This window comes from Pelophylax lessonae (genome assembly GCF_965119305.1).
Source record: "Pelophylax lessonae genome assembly, chromosome: 3".
In the NCBI taxonomy this organism is placed as follows: Eukaryota; Metazoa; Chordata; class Amphibia; order Anura; family Ranidae; genus Pelophylax; species Pelophylax lessonae.
The window spans coordinates 316,454,437-316,477,617 of NC_138770.1; the positions used below are offsets into that span (position 1 = coordinate 316,454,437).

Here is a 23,181-nt window from a genome sequence, read left to right on the forward strand (position 1 = left end):
CAGACACCGGCCTGGCCGGAAACAGAAGGCAGCGCAGTGGGGGATAAGCCGGAGCGGCGCCGGTGTAATGACGTGTGCTGTGCCTTTAGATATTCCACGTGTATACACGGTGTTCCGTGAGAATTACTGGCCGGAAGTGACGAGGGGTAGGTAATTCTCACAGGGTAGGTAATTCTCACAGGGTAGGTAATTCTCACGGAACAACGGCACGGGAGACTCCGGTGTACAAACACTGGCCCCGCCCTTTGCTCACGTCATCAGGGAGGGCGTGCAGACCGGCGGAAGCTGCACGTGTCCGGAATGTACAAGGAGTCGGGGTACTGGGATACTCGCTATGAGCGGGAGAGGTCCGGAGGACACGAGTGGTTCGGTCCGTATGAGGACTTCGCTCACCTAGTCAGGAGACAGCTGAGGCCTGGCCTGCGAGCACTGGTGTTGGGTACACATACTTTGTACTACTATTCATTTCCATTCTACAGCACCGAAGCCTATCCACATGGGTGCCATAATAGCGCTTATCATTAGCAGCTTGGGGAGATGCAATAGGAAGTGAGGGGAATCGGTCTGCGCTCACCCAAAGGCGTTTTGAAATGTTGGCGATTCTGCCTGCGATTTCAAAAAGCGATGCCTGGTTCATGCCTAGGTGTTGTTTTTTTTTTGTTGCGCGTTTTGCTTCAAGGTGTCATTAATTAACCACTTCTGGACCGGAAGGTTTTCCCCCTTAATGACCAGGTCATTTTTGTGATCTGGCACTGCATCACTTTAATGGAAAAATGCGTGGCCGTGCGACACTGTACCCAAAGAAAATTGATGTTCCCCCCCCCCCCCCCCACAAATAGAGCTTTCTTAGAGTCGGTTCACACTGGGGCGACCTGGTCGCCTGACGGGTCGCCTGCCATAAAGAAGCTGTGGACCCGTTCTAATAGGAGCGACACAACTCCGACTTAGAAAAAGGGTCCGGAGCTTCTTTGGGGCGACCCGGAGCGACCTGCATTGACTTCAATGTTATGAAGTCCGTGCCGGCCGCTCCGAGGTCGCGGTGCGAGCAGCGCAGCGCGACTTGTGAGGTCGCCCCGGCAAGTCGGATCGCTCTAATGTGAACCAGTGTTCCGTGAGAATTACCTACCCGTGAGAAAAACCTACCCCCGTCACTTCCGGTTCACGGCAGTGTGTGTAACGCGAGCAGTTACATTAAAACAGCTGTGCTGCACTATGAGTCATCTCCGCTCCTTTCCCGGTCACTTCCCTGCTCTCGGCTACTAAATATAAAAGCGGCGGCGGGTGTATGAAAAGATAAATTACGGAGCCGCCAGCCGCTTTTATATTTACTAGCCAAGATCAGGGAAGTGACCGGGACAGGAGCGGAGATGACTCATAGTGCAGCACAGCTATTTTATGTCACCGGCGCGTCGGTAGGTTTTTTTAACGGACACCGAGATCGTTTCAGACTAGTGCGCATGCGCACTAGTCTGATCCTCAGCTCTTCCATTCGGTATCCGGGGCTGTGAGCATGCGCACTGCTGCGCTGCTCAGCTGTTCCTGGCCGGAAGTGACGAGGGGTAGGTTTTTCTCACGGGGTAGGTAATTCTCACGTTACACCGGCTCTTATGGTGGTATTTGATCACCTGTGCATTGTTATTGCGCTATAAACAACAAAAGTGACTATTCTGAAAAAACAAAAAAACTTTTTTTACTTTCTGCTGTATAACATTCCTAATAAAAAATAAAAACATTTTTTTCATCATTTTAGCCCAATATGTATTCTGCTACATATTTTTGGTTACAAAAATCCCAATAAGTGTATTTTGATTAGCTTGTGCAAAAATTATCGCATCTACAAACTAGGGGAAAGATTTGTCATTTTTATTTATTTTTCTTACTAGTAATGGCGGCAATCAGCGATTTTTAGCGGGACTGTGACATAGTGGCAGACAGATCGGACACCTAACTGATATTTTTGACACTCTTAGGGGGATCAGTGACATTACTACAGTAATCAGTGCTAAAAATATGCACTGTTACTGTACTAATGACACTGGTAGGGAAGGGGTTAACCCAGGGGCGTACTAATGACACTGGTAGGGAAGGGGTTAACCGAGGGGCGATCAAAGGCTTAAGTGGTGAGCCTAGGGGGTGTTTTCTAACTGTGGGGGAGGGGGGATGGCCTTGTGAAATCAATACAGAGACTTGTGTTCCTAAATAGAAGGAACACAGGAGCTCTGCATTGATTCCAGAGAGAACGATCTGCCGTGTTTACAACAGCAGACTGCCGTTGTCTCTTCACAGGGAGCAATCGCAGGTGCCCCCGGCGGCAGGTTCCAGCGAATCGCTCTACCTGTACGGTGGTCCGCAGGAGCGATCCTGGGGGCGCGCGGTCACTCGTCAGCGGGGAAGCTGATCCATCGCTCCTGTGGACCGCCGTACAGGTATGGCGATTCGTGGGAACCTGCCGCCATATAAATGTGGCGGCTGGTCTGCAAGTGGTTAAAAACCAACGAATCACCTGCGCTTGTTAGGCTCCATGTACACGGGATGTTGTTAAAAGTCCCTTTGAAAGCTGGAATTTTTAGGACGTTTGAAACGTCCGTTCGGTCGCGTTTGTACCTGCGTTTAGCGGGCGTTTAGCGGTGTTTGCGGGCGTTTGCGTTTAGAACCGTTCCTAGAGGTTAAAAAAATTATTCCCCTTTAAAATGGAAAAACGCTAAACGCGGGTCATCGCGTTCGGACGCGTTTGTGCGTTTGAAACGTCGGGAAACACACGTTTGAACGCAAATAATTGCGTTCTAAAAAAAGTCCCTGAACGCAACTGCCTGCAAATGACTGTAAACGACCTGGTGTACATGGACAGATAAGATAAAATGTAGATGGGTTCAGGGGCTTCTGAAAAAAACGCCCAACTGCTCCTAAACGGCCATTTCCAGCGTCCCGTGTACATGGAGCCTTAGAAACTAAATACAGTACTATCTTGCAAATATGTCAAACGCTGCTAGCACAATTCTCCTGGCCAAGAACATTGGAAATGGCACATAAATGCAGCGCTTAAGCCACTGTAAAGTCCAAACTATATTGAAAGACCTCTTTAACCACTTAAGCCCCGGAGGATTTGGCTGCTAAACGACCAGAGGGTATTTTGCGATTCGGCACTGCGTGACTTTAACGGACAATTGCGCGGTCGTGCGACGCTGTACCTAAACGAATTTGGCGTCCTTTTTTTCCCACAAACAGAGCTTTCTTTTGGCGATATTTGATCACCTGTGCGATTTTTTTTTTTTTTTTTTTTTTTTTTTTTTTTTTTTTTTTTTTTTTTGATCACGCGCTATAAACAAAAAAAGCGTCAATTTTGCAAAAATAGCAATATTTTACCCTTTTTTTTATATGAAATTCCCCCCAAAAAAAATGTAAAAATCTAAATTTTTTAACATTTTCGGCCAATTTGTTTTATGCTACCTATGTTTGGTAAAAAAAATCGCAAAAAGCGTATTTTGATTGGTTTGCGCAAAAGTTATTGCGTTTACTAACTAAGGGAAAGATTTTTGTTGGGTTTTTTTTTTAACGCGTAATGGCGGCGATCTGCGATTTTTTTTTTTTTTTTTTTTTTTTTTTTTTTTTTTTGCGGTACTGCGACATTGCGGCGGACAGATCGGACCCTTGACTGACATTTTTGACACTTTTGGGGTTACCAGTGACATTTCTACAGTAATCAGTGCTATATATAGGCACTGTTACTGTAAAAATACACTGGTAGTGAAGGGGTTAACTTTATTTGGGAGGGAGGGGCTGTGTGTGTCCCTAGGGGCGTGATTCTAACTGTGATTGGCTGTGGCTTCAGCTGTATGCAGAGTGATCAACGGATCTACATAGTAGATCCATATGATCAGCTCTCATACAGAGGGGAGAATGACAGGCAGCTTGTTTACACAAGCTGCCTGACTTTCTCCCTCTCCCCCGCCGATCGCAGAGTGGCCGGCGGACATCGGGTCCGCCGGTCACACGTGCGGGGGGGGGGTCCGTGACCACGCGGGAGCGCGCTCGCTCCCTAGACCCTCACAAGCTAGTGACGTAGCCCTACGTCACTTTGCCTGTGAGGGGCTGACCGCCGACGTAGATAGTCGTGCGGCGGTCGGCAAGTGGTTAAGAAGAATAATCCAAAAATGTAAAATCCACACAGGAAGGGTGTTGGGAAGGATCAGTCACCAAAGGAAAGGTTCACACTGATCCTTACCCTAAAAGATGAACTACTGGGGTCAAAAGTAGTCAGTTAAGCTTAGAAGTATTCCATTCCAACTCTCCACTCATATGAGATGAAGAATCTCTAACATGCTGACACGATCCATCATAGATAGACTTTCACAGCCAGGGCTGCTGTTAGAAATCGCGGGCCCCGTACAGACTACCTGGCAGGGCCCCCCCAAGAAAATATTAAAGATATATTTAGCTAAAATTACAACAAAATCACTATTAGCAATAACAAATATAACATAACTCGCATAATTCCTGCTAAATCTAAAAAAAACTATGTTAAATAAATAAGAAGATGAGATGAAAAACATATACAGGCTGGCCAGTTGTAGCTCAGTGATCAGAGAGACAGAGAGAGAGAAACAAAGTTACAATTTACAAATAAACTCCTGAGCAGAGATAAGTGCTGGAAGGGGGGGCCCACACAAGGGAGGGGGATTAGTGAGGGACAACTGTCTCTTTCTCAACAGATAAAAGCGGATAGCAGGGAGAGGGACAGATTAGATTCAGGTGCTGGAGGAAGATTTATGTATTTGTTGTCCATCACTAATCCCCCTCTCTTGTGTGGGCCCCCCTACAAGAGGGCTGGTGGTCCCCCCCCTATCAGTGGCCCTGTTCACAGCATATGCATGTAGGGATAAGCATGAAGAAACCTTATTGCACAGCATTACTCACAAAGAATTTATTAAAAAGATCCAAAGTACTTACTAACAGAAGTGTTAAAAACACATGTAAGTCCTTATGGTATTAGTAATGATTCCACCCGATTGTATGGCCGACTACCCAGCATGGCGACGTCACGTGACCAGACTCCTCCCAACGTGTTTTGTCATACGTTAAGATAACATTGACATTCGCAGCAGATTGCATGGACACCTTGCGATGCGGGAAATGCACAAGATTTGTTGCGTTTCCCACATCACATAAGGCCCCTTTCACACTTGTCCTGCGACTTGGGACTGCAAAATTGCATGACAAGTTGTATCCCATGATTTCCAATGAGTACCGTTCATACCTGTGCGACTTCAAAGTAGTCCCTACACTACTTTGATGCGACTCACACAGGCATTGCTTCAATTCCAGTCAAAGTCACAGGACTTTCAGGTCGCACAAGTGTGAAAGGGGCCTAAGTGTGAACCAGGGCTCAACAGATATGCTGCGGAAACTCATGTAGTGTTTTTTTTTTTTTTTTTTTTTAAGTCTGCCTATCAACAAAAACCTTTTCCTCCCAGTGTGACCATCTCCCAAATTTCAAATTGCATGACCAGTCACAACCTATATCCCAGTTCACACTGGTGCCGTTCGGGAAACCCTGTGATTCAGTCCCAGTTTCCGTGTCGCACCTGAATCGCACACTGAGATCTGCAAACCGCTGGAGGTGTCAATGTAAAGGTAATGACACCCCCAGATTGGTTTGTAGATCGCAGTGTGAAATGTGAAATGGTGCAGGAATCGGATCACATGGGTGTGAACACACTTGCGATCCAATTCCTGTGCAGACCAAAGAATGGCTCCTGCATCATTTTGGCTGAAATCACATCGCATGTGATCTGCACAGCAATGCAGTGCGAATCACATGAAATGTCTGTCATCGCACAAGGGTGAACCTAGCCTATTGTCCACAATGGAAGCGGTCATGTTGGTTCCACTATCAGAGTCGCATTGATTTTGAAAGTGGTTCCTGTACTACTTTTGCAAGTTCTGGTGCGACTTGCATAGACATCTGTGCGTCTTCCAATTCGCGCTGAAATGCAACTTTGAAATTGTGCGACTTCACTTGAAATAGTCTGATTCAGTGTGACCGATGTTTTTAAAAATAAAAAAGGCATAAAAAATGCAAATGACTTTAAAAATTCACTGCAGAGACTGATCAAAAGCAAACTGCATAGATGTGAACCAGGCTTAAGGGTCTGTTCACCCCATATTTCTTGGTTCACACCCATGCATGTAGCTGCAGGAATTGCAGAGATTCCCGCAACCACACGCAGTGAAAATGTGCGGGGCTGCCATTCGTTCTGGCTGGCACCCCCACACATGTAGAAATGCAGTCCGTTCAAAATGACCATGCAATTTTCCCTGAGGGTTGTGTTTTGAAATAGGTGCATGCGCCCTTTTAGTGAGAAATGAGTGAGTTGAATGAATGGGCTGCTGTGCCCGCACAAATGTAGGCCGCAAAAAAAAAAACAGAGATAGTAACCTAGGATAATGCAGTGTGGGAGTGCTGCGTTTCCGCACCACATTCAGATCGAAAAGCCCTTGCGATTTGCTGCAGGGGTAAGTTCAAGCTAATGACAATGCAAACGCATTGTTTGCCTGCACCAAATCCCATGGTATGAAAGTATCAAAAATAGCGTAGCACATGCAAAATTAATGGGGCTGAAATCGCACTTCACAGAACTGTATGTGAAGCAAATGAACCGCACAGCGTTCCTGTGCGATTCACATGCAGTGCCTAGTGTGAATGGGCCCTAAAATGTCCAGGAAGGATTGTACGATTATCTAAATCCGATTCTGACTTTTCTGAACGAAAATTTCTAAAGGGAAAAACAGTTTTCATATGATTTATATACAAGAAAAATCAGACTATGCATGTTTAGAAACCAACAACAAGAAAAAGCCTTTGTTGTACGAAAATTCTTGTACATTATTTCCTTCTTTTATTCCGACTTTGCTGTGATATGAGAAAAATCGGACCATCGTTCGCCTGATCTTCTTAATGTGTACCCCACTTTTGAAACTGTTAATGTAATGTATTGGGAAGCTTAGCTGACCAATAGGGAGATTATGGGTTTAGATCTGTCTATATAACTTCATCTACCTGAAATTTTCTCATCATTTTTATATGATCATTTCACTGAAGCTTTTAGATGGTTTACCCAAATTTCTGAAAGGTTTAGTTTAATCCTGGTGCTGGGAGGTCCTGGCTACTCCTCCATTCTATGGACATATTCATATATGCTCAGCCAGACGGTGCGTTTATAGGCTGGCCAGTCAGCCAGCCAAGAGATCCTCTGTGGAGTTAAATTGTCTCTGAACAGCCAGCTGCCTTCATAGGTATATGGGCAGTTTATATATGAAACTGCATGCTCTTTGTAGAATGCAGAATCAATTTCTGTCCATGGGCCCATACTAGTGTAATAAAATACATTTATAAATGTGGTTCTACATATTAGGGATCCAAGCTGCATAGACGATGAAAGTCGCGCTTACAGCGCAATGCCTGACCATTTCTTTTTTTTTTTTTTTTCTTCTTCCAGGATGACTGTTAAAATAAAAAAATATCAGGTCCTTTGTTTACACTATATCTTGTTCAATGTATATTAAATACTTAATTTCATTTTCACAGGATGTGGAACTAGTTCACTGAGCGCTGATCTGTATGCAGAAGGTGTGAGCCCCATTATCAGCATTGATTACTCACCAATTTGCATAAAGGAAATGACAGAGAGAAACGCTACCATTCCTGAAATGAGCTGGATGGTGATGGATGCTCGACAGCTTCAGTTTCCTAAAGAAAGCTTTGACCTGGTTATTGAGAAAGGAACTTTGGATTCAATGATGGTGGATGAGAAAGACCCTTGGAACATTACTCCAGCAACTGTTAACTTGGTAGATGAAGTGCTGAGTGAGGTAAGAATATGTGATCTTTTCCTTAACCCAGGGATCTCCAAACTATGGCCCTCCAGTTATTGCAGAACTACACGTCCCATGGGACATTGTAAAACTCTGACATTCACAGACATGACTAGGCATGATGGGAATTGTAGTTCCTGAACAACTGGAGGGCCATATTTTGGAGACCCCTGCAAACCACTTCCCCCCTCTAGAGCAATTTTTTTGTTTATAGCCAACATTGCTGTGAAAAATGTAAACTTAGAAGCCCCAGAACAATATTTTTTTTCTGAACACAGAGGCCTTGTAAAATCAAAGGATGGAAAAAAAAAATCAAGGAGGATGGTTGCAATTCTTTGTCACAGAGTATTTGTACAAATAATTAACAATATAAATTAACAAATTTATATTTTCAGGGGAAAAAAAACACTAAAATGAATTTGAGCATAAAGTTTACACCTCATTCTCATTAAATGCGGCTTTGAAAATGTACAACTTCATCTGAAAATCGTGATTTCAAAAACTCATGTCAGTGCGGCTCTTCAGTCATTTTTTTCATGTTTCCATCTATTAAGTCTTCTGCCCTTGTGGTTTTAACTCTGGATAGTAAAAATTTTTTCTCTATCGTTCGACAGACACAGCTCTGCTTAATCATAGACTATAGGGTTATGCTCCTCCCACTAGGAATAGGTACTAGGCGGGAAAAAGCTTGTCCATGCCTATAGGGGCTGTCCCAGCAGGCTTAACCCCTCAGGCTCTGCTATACTCAAACAGTTTGTTCTGCTTAGTGACGGGGATAGGACCTAGCTCCCTGCTGGGACTTCAGTTTTAGATGTAACAGGGAAAGTTTGTGATTTTTTTTTTTTTCTCTAGTTAGTTTCTGAGGACCAAGATCCAGAGGAACTACAAGCAACAGCCGGCTGTGGTTTTCACGCTGTTTAATATAGATCCTTAAGGTCTCCCAGCCTGGCCTGCGAGCGTGAGCAGGCTATAGTCCAGTACTAGGCCTTGCCACGACAGTGCCCCCATGGATGGGGACGAGCCTGCGAGTGGATCATCTCGCCGGGACGCAGATGACCTGGAACGCCTTGAGTCGCAGCCTCCCCTTGGCTAACAGCACCACCATCCCGATTGGGAGGTGATCTGTTTCAAAGTGGCGCCCCCCCCTGGTACCGCAGTATGGTTAGTAACATGTCCCCCCACTACCCCTGGAGGTCATGGGTTGGGCGCGGGCCCCTCCCTGGAATAGTCAGACCTTAGGGGCTCCCTCGGTTCCCTGGCACCCCGGAAGTCTAACTGGCGTACCCCTTGCTCCCCCCCCCCCTCCTTGTGGGTTTTCTCCGTGGGGGACGGTAATAATGCGGCCGGTTTTCGGCACATTTGCAGGGGATGGATCGTCGGGGGGGGGGTCCTTGAATAGGGACCCTTTGTTGCCTTTTGTTCTGGGACCCCTTTTGGGGGTCCCAGAGACCGCATGGGGGCCACCATTTTGCCGCGGTTCATGACCTCTGTGTTCCCATTAGTTTGTATGGGCAGCCATTTTCTGGAATTCCCCATTGAGAATGTATAGCAGCCATTTTCTTGTGGTCTGGAGGCGGGACTGGCATGCAGCATGGTTTTTTTCTATGCTTCAGGCAGAGTTGCTTCTTCTTCCCTTTTCCCTATTCTTCTGTTACTTTTCGTTGTGACACTGATCAGGACTGCACGTTTTTATCTGGAGCTGGTAAATGTTCTGGTGGTCCCCTGTAGGCTTTTCCTCTCCTGCTCTGCCATATTTAGACATTGCTCAGGTTTTTGGGGTCTGCTGTAATAACAGGGAGAACTTGTTTTTCGCAGTCTTGAAGGGGCAGTGCACAAAAAATTTTTTGTTTGCAAATGGAGTCCCAGGATAAAGTATCACTTGCAGGAGCGTGGCCTGGCGCGGCATGCTGTGAGACGTGGGTGAGGTGAGCTCCACCGGACTAAACTCCTAATCCTTTAATCCTACGCTCCTACGGCAACTATAAACCCTGATTCTCTCCACTTACCTCCCGGTCACCCGCGGCACCATGTCTCCGCCAAAAAAATCAGCTGAAACAGTAGCAAAACTTGACAAATACCGCCGGCAGGAGAAGGAAGCTTCCTCCCAAGATGGCGCTTCCCGGGGACCTTAGGTGGGGCCGGCAGCGGGTCAGGACACAGAGTACTGGATGCAATATCGCTCTGCCAGACGATCCTCACAGCCAAAATAGAGGAGGTCAAGGTGGACATCTCCCTGATCAGGCAAGATATGCAGAAAGTAAGAGAACGAGTCACTGAAACTGAGCCCCGGATCAGTGGGCTTGAGGACTCCCTCCCCCACCTACAGAATTCTACAGACAGGCTGCAGCAACAGGTACAACAAATCCTGCAGAAACAGGACGATATGGAAAACAGATTGCGGCGGTGCAATTTGCGCTTTATTGGATTACCTGAGGGCGCTGTTCCAACCACCTACTTGGAGAACTTGCTTATTCAGACCTATGGCATGGACTCCCTCTAGCCCACCTTTGTGGTGGAGCGTGCTCATCGCCTATCGGGCCGTCCACCACCCCAGGGTGCACCTCCTCGCACGTTTATAGCAAAATTTCTCAACTATAAAGACAGGGACGCTATCCTGCGGCTGGCACGTGTGAAGGGGAACATCCCAATCGGCAATGGCAGAGTTGCGGTCTTCCCGGATTTTTCTGCGGAGGTCAAAAATTTTCTGGAGGCCAAATGCAGGCTGCGCATTAAAAACTTGAAATATGCTATGATGTTTCCGGCTCGTCTCCGAGTGGAAGGAGAGGACAGGGTGCACTTCTTTGAGGATCCAGAGTCAGCCATAGCCTGGTTAGAGCACCTTGAAGCCCGTGGATGAGGTGCACTCTGACCCTCTCCCCTGATTCCCCTAGGTTGTTTCCTGGATGCGCTCTGGTTGTATTACCCTTTCACTGAACTCCCCTGTGCGGATTATCCTGCTCTGTATCCTGTGGAACCGCTCTATCTTGCAACATCACCTGTTCCAGTGAACTGTGTCTGCAATCCGAACTGCACACGCGAGCCCCTGGCTCTGTTCCCAGGGTCCATCGCAGACGCCCATCACTTCCGAACTTTCTCTGGAGGGCCCAAGACAAGTCGCATGTTCCGGCGGAGCACCACTACACCTCGTTTGTATTTTTTTTTCTCCCCTTTTCTTTTATGTTTCTTTTGCTTTTTCTCCCTATTTTTCTTTTTATCTACACCCCCTGTGGTGTAGAATTTTGTCACGGACTGTGCTGCCCAGCAAGTTTTTTTCTTGCCCCTTGCACCTGCTGTGCCAGGTGTATGTTCCCTGATTCATTCCCTCTTTATTTTCAGTGTGCTCCCTTTTTCTACTGGACCAACCGTTCATTTTTGCACTAGATCCTGCTGGGAGTTGTATTTAGTATGTGATCTGGTCCTGGCTCTTCTCCTCCTTTTTTTCTATGCACGCTACATTCTGAATGTCTCAGGGACTCCTCTTTTTTTTGTTAGTTTTTTGGAGATCCAAGCCCGCACGTGTTGGGGATGGTGCAGGGCAGGGTGGGGGGGCTGAAGTTTTACATTTAGTGCAACTGTCTTATCTATGCAAGTACACGTCTATTATTTATGTTCATGTTATGGTACCGGTGGTGCATTCTGTATTAGTTATAGAGTGCCCTCTGTTGCTCTTCTTCTTTCACTGTTTCCCTGGCTTATGTGGGGGGGGGGGGGGGGGACACGACTGAGATCCTGGAGGTTTTTACCCCCTTAAGTTTGACTCAATGGGCGCGGCCACCCTGAAAATTTTGACGTGGAACGTCAGGGTCATGAGGGACAAGATTAAAAGGACGGCTGTTTTCAATGTCCTTAAACAGCTGCGTGCGGACATCTTGGTCCTGGTTGAGACTCATCTGGATGGGCGCATGTAGCTGTCACTCAAACGCCCGTGGGTGGGGTGGGTGTACCACTCGGCTTACACATCCCATTCTAGAGTTGTGGCCGTACTTGTGACAAAGTCAATCCACTTTCAGCTTCTGGGATCTCATGTCGACCCCCTAGGTAGATATGTATTTTTACGTGTTTGTTAGAGGGGTTTGCCTTCCTAGTTTAACATTTGGCTCTACCGGCTATCTGGATTGGGGACTTTAATAATGTGCTTGATCCTACCTTAGACAGGTTAGGCACTTCTCCCCAGGTATTGCCTCCGGCCTGTAGTACTAGATTTGCCAGACTGCTGGAGAGTTTTGGGCTGCAGGACACATGGCGTGCGCTATATCCCTCCCAGAGGTCGTATTCCTGTTTTTCTGCATCCCACCATACCATGTCCAGAATTGACCTAATACTGCTGTCCCGGGCCCTACTTCCCAGATTACTTAAGGCGGGTTTCTCTCCCAGGTCCATGTCTGATCACTATCCATACTGGGTGGTGTTGTCTTTGCCCCACAGCAGACCTCCGCCGGCCTGGAGACTCAACCCGGCGTGGTTGGCTCTGATGGTGGAGGGTAATGCACTGGATGACTCCTGGAGTCAGTTTTTTGCTGATAACGATCACACTGCCTCTACTGGAGCGGTGTGGGAGGCATTTAAATTACATGCCAGAGCCACCCTACAATCTCGTGTTAAGGCTATTAAAGCGGACTCTGCTGCGGCCTACACCCGGGCAACGGCTAACCTCGCCACGGCTGAGAGTTCCTATTTGGCGGATCCTACCCAGGCTAATGAATCCCAGTACAAGCTGACCTCCAAGTTAGTGACCCAACTGGACTATGAATGAGCGAAGACAAAACTATTCTTTCAGAAGTAAAGACTGTTTGCACATGGCGAACGAGCTGGGAAGCTTCTCACCTACCTGGTTCATTGTGTAGACCAGTGGTTCTTAACCTTGTTGAAGGTACTGAACCCCACCAGTTTCATATGCGCATTCACCGAACCCTTCTTAATTGGAAAAATAAAATATGGCTCTCCTCACCTTGAATTCAGCGAGCATTGTGTTCTTGTATTTTCCATCTCCATGCAGCTTAAGGAAGTGTTCTCTTAGTTTTGCCGGTGCTAGACTAGAATTGCAAATCGTGCAGTTCGGACGCTGACTCCCATCACGTTCCGTTGTACATGTGAATCCATATTGTACATATTCGTCCGACCACTTTCTTTTTTTGCTAGACATAGTATGAAGGGATTAATATTAAGAAAGAAATCGCACGACGTACCATCCACTACTGGGCGCACCAAATTCCCTGCAGCACAGATAGGCCAAGTGATGTTGCGTGATCACCTGCAGCCAATGAGCGGGGCGTGTCATCACGAATCATATGAGTCGGGTGTGTGTCTTGACCTCTGCCGAACCCGCGAGACTGACTCACCGAACCCCCTGGGGTTTGATCGAACCCAGGTTAAGAACCACTGGTGTAGCCCGACCTCCAGTGGTGATCAACCTGATGACGTACTCTGGTGCCCCCTTGACTGACCCCCAGCTTGTCGCGGACAGGTTCCGCACATTCTTTAGTGACCTCTATACTTCCAGGGCTCCTACTGACCACTCGGACATGCATTCATTCCTACAGTAGCGAGAGTCCTGGCTAATGGTTGGACCTCGTCGGAGTTTCCTCTGTCCAGGGGGACCCTTCAAGGGTGTCCCTTGTCCCCTCTGCTTTACGCCCTGGCGGCGGAACCCTTGGCTATTGCCATTAGAGACCACCCTGATATCCATGGTTTCCGCGGGGGTTCCATTACGGAAAAGATCAGTATGTACGCAGATGACACCCTGCTTTACCTGGAAGACCAGACGATTCCCTGTTGACAGCCCTCTCCCTTATAGAGCGTTTTGGGAGATTTTCGGGCCTCCAGATCAATTGGGATAAATCAAAAATTCTCCCTATAGATGGCACCCCTTCCGCTGTGACCCCTGCGAACCCTGCCCTTAAATGTGTTCCCCGTTTTTAAATACTTGGGAGCCCAGGTCACAACATGACCACAGGACTATGTCATTGACAATATCCAACCCCTGTTCCCTCTGATAAAATCTAAAATCCAAGTGTGGTCCAAATTAGCTTTTGGGGGTAATGGGCAGAGTAAATCTGATTAAAATGGTCCTTCTCCCTAAAGTGCTGTACGTTGTATGGCATTTCCCAGTATATTTAGCCCTGAAACACTTTAAACAATTGGAGTCCCTTCTCAAGGCCTTTGTTTGGGGATCGAGTAGACATAAGATTTCTTGGAGGAAACTTAAGAACCCAACGGACTTGGGTGGTCTGGCGCTCCCTGATTTCAATCTCTATTATTTAGCATCGCAGCTCTCCCAGTTGTTTCACATAGACAAGACTGACAGGGAACGGTTTCTAACCCTTTTGTGCCCTAGATGAACCTGCCACTCTCAAGACCCATTGACTGCAATACTGCGGGGTACCAGAGGGGCGGAGGAGAGACTAGACCCTACATCCCTACTCTTTCATTACAGCCGGGTTTGGGAGGTGGCGATGCACAGACTGAAAGGCCCCTCCCTCCATGACTTTACCCCCTTGTGGCACAACAAGTCACTTCAGGAGTTCTGCACGCTTCCTGACTCCTCATTGTGGAGCAGGTGGGGTGTATTCCTCCTGAAGCATATACAAGCGGGAGGCACCCTGAGGTCTTACTCTGACATGCAGGAGCAGTTCTCTCTCCCAGCCCATATGTATTATAGATATTTACAGCTGACCCACGCGTTCCGCACCCAGTTTTTGGCAGCTCCGCCGACCCCGTAATCTGTGCTGCTTTTGGAACTGATTAAGTGCCAGGAGCCTGCCCACTTGATCTCCCTCTTCTATGCCGAGCTTCACAAGCCCTCCTCCACTGAGATAGCCTATGGACTTAAGACTCGTTGGACCCGGGATGTGGGGCCTATAGAGGATGAGGAGTGGGGGGAGGCACTAGAGACCTGTCAGAAGGTGTCCCCGAAATTGTCTGACAGACTTACCCAGACGTTTATTTTACACAAGGCCTACCTCACACCCCTTAGGATGTCCAGATACTAACCTGATAGGGATTTTGGCTGTCCAATGTGCCAGGCGGCTGGAGGAACCTTTTTCCACTTGCTCTGGAGTTGTCCACGGCTCCGGGGCTACTGGCAACAGGTGGTAGCCTTTCTACATGACAAGATGGGGTCTCCGCTGCAGCTGGACCCCAAACAGTGTCTCCTTGATGTTTACCCGGATGGGGATATGAATAAGTTGATGACCACATTCTTGCAGGAGACGCTGTTTGTGGCCAGGAAATTGATAGCCAAGACTTGGATGCGCAGTGATCCCCCAACCTTGGCTATGTGGATACGTGAGGTGAATACCAATATTCCCTTTCATAAATTGCTCTATAAACACAGAGGGTGTCCCGCCAAGTTCAATAAAATTTGGGACAGGTGAGTGAGTTGCCCGGACACTAATGTATAAGTTTGTTCTGGTAAATGCCCTCATCTCATCTTTTTTGTCTCTATTTTCATGCACCACTACCGAACTGTACTGCCTAGCATTAATCGGTTGTACCTTGTATACCTGCTTTTTGGCTGCTGCCTTTTCTAATACTCATTCAATGTAAACTGCCTGTATTGTTGTACTTGTTCAGATTTTTACCATGCTACTTTTTTTTTTCCAAACAGTGAGTTTATTGAAAACTTAGTGCGAGTTTATTGAAAACTTAGTGCAGTACAAAAAAAAAATATCACCTGCAGACCCCCTGAAAATGACTGCGGGACCCTCCGGCTCACAGTTGCAGCCAGAGATTGTGTTTTTTCTGCAAAGCCTGATGTCAAAAGTGCAGTCGGTTTGTTCTGGTGCTGCTAGCCCCAAACGTCCTCCGTCCTCCCCTCCATCTGCAGGATCTTTGGATTCTGACACAGATATGGTTGCCGCAGACGCAGACCACCCTGAGGGGTCGGTGTCTTCACATTCTGACGGTGAAGAGGACCTGTCCTCCTCGGCTGTCGCGCAAGAAAGCGCCTTGGTGGAAAATTTTGATAGTTTCTGTGGGGTAAACTCTGAAAATGGTGGCTGAACCCACAGCATCAGATGTCTTTTTGGCTCCCGCAAATATCGCAAATCAGGTAAAGTATTACCTTGTTCTGACTTGTTTCTAGGGCTGTGCATCTTTACTTCACGATTCGATGCGATTACGATTATTAGGGTCGCGATTCGATTCGATTCCACGATGCATCACGATTACTGCCCATGCCCAGCCCACTGCCCATGCCAAGCCCACTGCCCAACGGTTTTCAAAACTTTGTAAAAAAACAAAAAAAAAACAATCAAGCATTAAAGAATCATTTTTATTTTCATTTGCTTTTAAAGGACACTCTTGTCACACTACAGGAGAGGGTCCGAGATGTCACACTACAGGAGAGGGTCAGAGACTGCAGACACACTACAGGAGAGGGTCAGAGACTGCAGACGCACTACAGGAGAGGGTCAGAGACTGCAGACGCACTACAGGAGAGGGTCAGAGACTGCAGACGCACTACAGGAGAGGGTCAGAGACTGCAGACGCACTACAGGAGAGGGTCAGAGACTGCAGACGCACTACAGGAGAGGGTCAGAGACTGCAGACGCACTACAGGAGAGGGTCAGAGACTGCAGACGCACTACAGGAGAGGGTCAGAGACTGCAGACGCACTACAGGAGAGGGTCAGAGACTGCAGACGCACTACAGGAGAGGGTCAGAGACTGCAGACGCACTACAGGAGAGGGTCAGAGACTGCAGACGCACTACAGGAGAGGGTCAGAGACTGCAGACGCACTACAGGAGAGGGTCAGAGACTGCAGACGCACTACAGGAGAGGGTCAGAGACTGCAGACGCACTACAGGAGAGGGTCACAGACTACAGACGCACTACAGGAGAGGGGCAGAGACTGCAGACATGGTACAAGAGACGGCCAGCAGGTAAGCATGATAGCTTTTTTATTTTATAGAAAAAAAATAATACCCTTTAGTATCACTTTAACAAATCATTGCTGAGTCTTTTGGTAGCAACTTAGATAGAATGCAGGTCAACAACATCAATGAAAGGAAAAAAAAAAAAAAAAAGGAAGGCATTCTATCTACAAGTATACTACTTGTAGATAAGTGGATGTTTCCAGGTGGGAAAGTTTATAGGGAAATCTTAGGAAGAACTAGACAGAAAAAAGCCCCAATGTGATAGGCACAGTAGTACACGGACTGGAGGTACAGCAGAGGTGGGGGATGGGCCACTTCTATGCTGCACTCACTCCTCACTTACTTTTAGCATGACAGGCTGGTCTCTCATCTTCCGAGCACTCCTAGCAGTGCACCCCTCCTCCTCCTCCCCTCGCAGCTCATTTCCTGAAGCAGACTGTTTCTTCCGAGGGATGTGATGATAGCTGCAGCCATGTCTGTGTCGGCTTTGAGCAGGACTACACCCGCCCATGGGGGAGGTGAGAGCTACAAATCCCGAGGAAGGGGGAGAGCGTGGTTGGGGCGGCCCGTTGGTGTGCTGCTGCGCCCACCTCCTGAGGCTACACACCATCCAATGAGAGGGCAACAGCGCCGGATGCAGCCAGGCCACCGCTGCATATTAATCCAGCAATGACACTTCTGTGGAGGGAGGGAGGGGGGAGGAGCCAGGAATCGATTATTCAGGGTTCCCGCATCGATGCAGAATCGCGAAGGGTCGAATCGCGATGCATCGATCTTTTGATTATATTCCGCAGCCCTACTTGTTTCACTCTATTGTGGATGAACAATGGCGACGCATTAAGCATATGCTGGCAGTGCCTAAGCGTTTTTGCAAGCCGTTATCCCTTTGCGGAGGTTGTGGATACCAGGTGGGCTGTGGATTCCCCAGTGGCCAGGTTGAATAAAGCTAGAGAATAGAAATATATGGCGCTCAAGGTAACTATTACATAAAGGGGCAGTAAAAACTGGATTGTAGGTATAAATAAAACAAGACATATATATATATATATATATATATATATATATATATATATATATATATATATATATATATATATAGATTTTTTTTATTAGTCCTGTTATGTAATCCAAAGTATAAGTGAGTCCATGAAAAGAAGATGGATGGGCTTCGAATGGGTGTAAGCAGTAACATGCAACAAGGGCAAAAGCTCTTCACAAGAGTGAAGTTGACTCTGTACATCAGGAGGATAAAAAAAAGGACAAGAAGAGCGCCTCTAAGTGCAGTAGTTTAATAATAGATAAAAAGCACAAATATACACTCATATTGAGTAAAGGATAATCAGCTTGTCAGTGCAGTGCATAGTTGATCCGTGTGGCGGTATGTCAGGAAATCCAATGCTGGAGCTGGGATCGTGATTGAGCGGTGAAGAGAGTGCCTGTGCTCTTGGTCTTCCAGGTCAGCTGACTGTAGCCAGCCTGGACCGCAGCGTGACAGCGCGTGACGTCACCAACGGGCAAAAGGGAACACAACGCGTTTCCGAGCATGCGCGCTCCTTTTTCAAGTGTGGAGGATGGGAAGTATATATACACCCCAAACAGTGGGCATATAACAAGCAATTAAAGCGAAAATGAGCTTAACAAAATTTTAAACAGTAGCAGAAATAATATTGGGACGATCCAAGCTAATAACAGACTGTGCAAAACAATAAAATACAAAAGAATAAAAATAAAAATTAATGTGGTGGAATAGTTGATGGATAGGAATAAATGATAGTAAATAATGTGTATATGAAATGCATATACACATATGGGTAAAGATAAAAAAAGGAAGAAAGAAAGGAAGAAAGAGGAAAATAAAGGAAGAAAGGGGGGGAGAAAAGGGAAGGGGAATCAATTAAATAAATATATCAAAGTCATATACTACAAATCATTCGGGGCAATAAATAGTACATTAGGAATAATATTTACAGTGAGGCGTCTTGAATAAACTAACTATATAAATGATAGTAAATTGGTACCTGGAAAGGTAATACAACAAATGTTTATGAAGTCCGGTTACGACTATAGATTAATTATAGGATGGTACTAATCTCTGGTTCCTCATTCATACCATTGGGCGCAAGGGAATGCAGGGTGTAGATCCAAAAAGTTTCATGTTGGCATAATCGAGTGAAGCGTTCTGCTTCCGATAAGTGTTTGGGTATAGATTCTATAACTCAAACTTGTAGACCACTGGTGGATCGATTTGTTACATAGTTGTTGAGGTTGAATAAAGACAACAGTCCATCGAGTTCAACCTGTGCACCTCCAGCATTTTCTTGTTGATGAGGAGTTTATCTTGTGCAGGATGGCTGGAGTAAGGTACCATCGGGAAAGTAATTTATAGTTATTCTCTTGTATATTAACATTGATTTAGCCTTTGTGCATGTGGCAGTATATACATTCCAATTCTTTGTAAGAAAGATCTTTGTTGAGCCCTGCCCCCCTCAAGGCTGTCAGTCACAGCCTTGAGGGGGGCAGGGCTGGGGCCAATGCCCTGCTCAATGGACACACAGCCAGTGTGGGAGTGAGCAGGCACAAGTGCCCCCATAGCAAGTCGCTTGCTATGAGGACACTTGGCAGGGGGGAGGCGACAGTAGTGTCAGCAGGGGACCCAAGAAGAGAGGAGGATCATGGCTGCTCTGCAAAGCCAATGCACAGTGCAGGTAATTCTAATCGTGTGTGTGTGTGTGTGTGTGTTCGTGTTTTTAATTTTACCTTTTAGAAACATTTTTAACAGTTTTTACCATTATTTCCTGTTATCGGTTGAATTCTATGTTGTGCTTGCTGTTAGGTACAGAGTTCTAACATTGTTTTCATGGTAATAATATTTTTATAAAAATGTATCAGATAAACATCACCCAGCTGTGTTTTTAAAACATCACTCGGTTTTGTCCTTCAGATACCTAGTGCCTGGTTTTAGAATAAACCATTGTGTAATACTTTAGACCTGTCATTCTGATGGCTTTCTGTCCCTGAGTCCTTTTGCAGGTGCAATTTCTTGTACAAGCTATATTTTAAAATTTAAATTGCTTTGTAAATTATTTTTAATGAACAAATAACTGGATTACCTTTTTTCTACTTTGCTTTATTTTTATTTTTTCTGCTTTCATTCTTTCTTGTTTTGTGCACTAGGTGGCGATGTTTAACAATACATAGAGCATCATCATTCCCTTTTTGAACTTTTATCACTATTTAGTACAGAAAATACATTTTAAATATCATTCCGCAGTTTTCATACTCCTATTTTTTGGCCAGTATGTTGTAAAACGCTTGATTTTAAAATGTTTACATTATTCTTCATGCAGTCTGATGTACAGTTAATGGTAAGTATTGTAACTGATTTGCTGTAAGCTTTGCTGAAGACTACTGTATTTGTTGATTCTCCATACAATTATAACTATTAATTTCATTTTTTTTCTTTTGGTATTTTTATTTATCCCCATGTAATTTAAATTGGCTAGTGTAGTAAAGGTGTCCAGTGTGCAGAACATGACCATATGTTCTCTCCTCCTAATAAGCAGCTCTCTGCATGTTCTTGCAGCATTGATATTCCACGTTCTCTTCCATAAACTGATAGTAGAAGAGAAATAATTAACCCTTAATTGATCCCTGGAGTCCTGAATTTGAATCTTGCTAATTTCTGAGAAGAGCGCCTTTATCTTGTTTCACTAAACAATTAGGAGTGCTGTATGTAATTTCTGTAACCTTTAATTTCCAGCTTCAGAAAGTCCTCCTGAAGCAGGAAGAGACTTCCTGGTAATGTTATGTAGTTGCATATTCTTCTCTCTCATTTTATGTATATGTATATCTCGCTCTCGCGCTCATATCTAGATCTCCAGTTCAGGTTCTTCAACACACAGGGGTTTATCAGGCTCACTTCTGCATAGAAACCAATCGGCTTCCAGGTTTTATTGCCAAAACCTAATTGAACAAGCTGAAGTTAGAAGCAGATTGGCTACAATGCACATCTGCACCAGATTCTGAGTGCTCCAGTTTTTAGTAAATCTACCCCACAATTACATCTGTCTTGGCTTGTATATAATAGTTGTGTAACTCTTGCACTATAAAAGTAAAAATTGAAACAAGAAGACTTGGGAGTGCCTCCTGTTTATATATTTGTAGTATTGAAAATGTATATTAAATTATTGAAAGAACAGTTGAGCTTCGTTTTTCTAGATTTGTTTTCATAATGTGTGTGTGTGTGTGTGTGTATAAAAGGAACATTTCTTTTGAAAAGGGATCCATGTTCTCTGAAGTACGGTTTGTGCTTTTAGGCCCATGACTTGTTGCTGTGTGTGCACATTCACTATTTGCATAACTGACAAATCTACAATGAAGGCATGATGATGGCCACTGAGTCTGCCTAGCAGTTAGCATATGCAGGTACAGTAAAACCTTGGATTACGAACATAATTAGTTCTGGAAGCATGCTTGTAATCCAAAGCACTCTTATATGAAAGCAAATTTCCCCATAAGAAATAATGGAAATGCTAATGATTCGTTCCACAACCATTTATTCATGAGTCTTTCAGTTTATAGTCCAAATAAAAAGACTATAGCAATTTTATAGGTTGTGTAACCATAAAATGTCCATTCACAAATGGCAGCCTCCACAAGGGGATTAAAAGCAAAATTCAGCAGGAGCTACAGAGTATAAAAGAGAAGAGAGGCGACTCTAAGTGTAGAAATATGGTTACATTTAACGGAGGTTCAACATTTAGCAACTAATATGGTTGATGATTAAAAGCGGCGCATCTGAGTATGCAGACATCTGGTGTAAAGCTGTCCACATAGACCATCCTCCACACCATCGTCTCTCACCGATGTCAGTCTGCAATAGTGACCGGGAAGACTACCCTGCAGTAGAGCGATCTGAAGGTGAGGCTTGAAGTGCTTATGGAGCACAGTGTGGAAGGGATGACATTGATGGCGGTGTGGAAGAAAGTCTATGGACAGCTTTACCCCGGATGCCTGCATACTTAGATGTGCCTCTTTTATTCATTAACCATGTGAGTTTCTAAATATTGTACCTTAATTAAATGTAACCATATTGCTACTTTTTGAGGCACCTTTTTTCTCTTTTATACTCAGTTGTGACATGATGCTACTTGTAAATCAAGAGATCGCTTGTTTATCAAATCAAAATGTATTTAAAAATTTTTGCTGGTCTTGCAAAATGTGCTCAAACCAAGTTACTCTCAATCCAAGGTTTTACTGTATATCATTCTACTTGCCATTGTAAAGTTTCTATACACTGGTTTTAGAAGGACACTTTAAAATCCTACAGCACTTAGCCTGTTATATTTTCAACTTGTGGTAATGACCTGTGACCTTTTCACTAAGCGAGGGTGGGGCTCCTATTACTCAGAAAACTGTGGCTGTATAGGTTTCCATGGAGACAAAGTCAGTGTTGTCTGCTTAGGTTGTCATGGAAACTGCTGCCTGGAGGCATCTTTTTAGTTGGACAGACACAAATGCTTTTCCTTCTCTACAGAGTACCATACTGTTGTGACACCTGTATTGTTTCATATTGGCAGTGTTATGATTCGCTTACTTAACATTACCATTTTGTCTCATTAGTAACTTTTGATGTGGTTTATTTCTAATTTTTGATATTGTCTATTTGTATGGTTGTTCACTTAAATGTTCTGTTTTCTCTCTCAGGTTAGTCGGGTTCTCACCCCTGGCGGATGCTTCATCTCAGTCACATTCTCCCCTCCTCATTTTCGCACCCGACACTATGCACAACTAAAGTATGGCTGGTCTGTGTCATGTGACACCTATGGAAGGGACTTCCATTATTTTCTGTACACTATGCTGAAAGGAGGAAAGATGACACCCTATGATATTGAAAGAGGACAAAGTCTTTATAAGCCACGTGTTATCCCAGATATAGTGCCAACAATATCTGCGTATGAAGATGAGGACTTCTTAAGAAACATCCAGATATGAATGTGTATGGCAGTTTCAGATAACTGGCATTAAATGCAATAAATGTCCTTGTATTGGGTAATGAAAAGGAAACAGAACTGTTCACATTCAGGTAGAAGAGAAAACAGAACTATTCTCAATGCAAGATTCTACAAAAATTGCCGTTAAATCTATTGTAGGAAAAATAGTTGACGTACTTTAAAACACGGTAGTTCAAACTATAATTTGTTATAAAAGAGACACTTGGGGCGAGAAAGTCAATCAATGAACTACTTGTTTTATCATAAAAATGCTGTTACTCTCTTCCAAAAAAAAGAAAATACTGCTTATTTACCTTTTTATCTGAATTTTTTAGAGGTTTATTACTGTACTTATGTACTTATTACTGTAATGGGTGTAATATTATTAGCCTTATGAACCCTTTTTCTAGTTATCCAATGTGTGGTTAATTCTGAAAGG

At 45.1% G+C, this 23,181-nt stretch overlaps 1 protein-coding gene across 1 annotated transcript; it reads left to right on the forward strand.

The window, feature by feature from the left end:
- Positions 1-280: 280 nt before the first annotated feature.
- Positions 281-22,875, forward strand: EEF1AKMT4 (EEF1A lysine methyltransferase 4). The gene is made up of 3 exons (XM_082251404.1): positions 281-439; positions 7,586-7,869; positions 22,456-22,875. The coding sequence occupies exons 1-3, from the start codon at positions 301-303 to the stop codon at positions 22,741-22,743; spliced, it is 711 nt and encodes a 236-aa protein (XP_082107530.1). The 5' UTR covers positions 281-300; the 3' UTR covers positions 22,744-22,875.
- The last annotated feature ends 306 nt before the right edge of the window (positions 22,876-23,181 follow it).

Bases quoted from the DNA above. Each gene is read 5' to 3' on its own strand.
- EEF1AKMT4 (XM_082251404.1), top strand. From the start codon at position 301: ATGTACAAGGAGTCGGGGTACTGGGATACTCGCTATGAGCGGGAGAGG. The intron at 440-7,585 runs GTACACATACTT...TCATTTTCACAG, and splicing joins CCTGCGAGCACTGGTGTTGG to GATGTGGAACTAGTTCACTG. The intron at 7,870-22,455 runs GTAAGAATATGT...TTTCTCTCTCAG, and splicing joins TAGATGAAGTGCTGAGTGAG to GTTAGTCGGGTTCTCACCCC.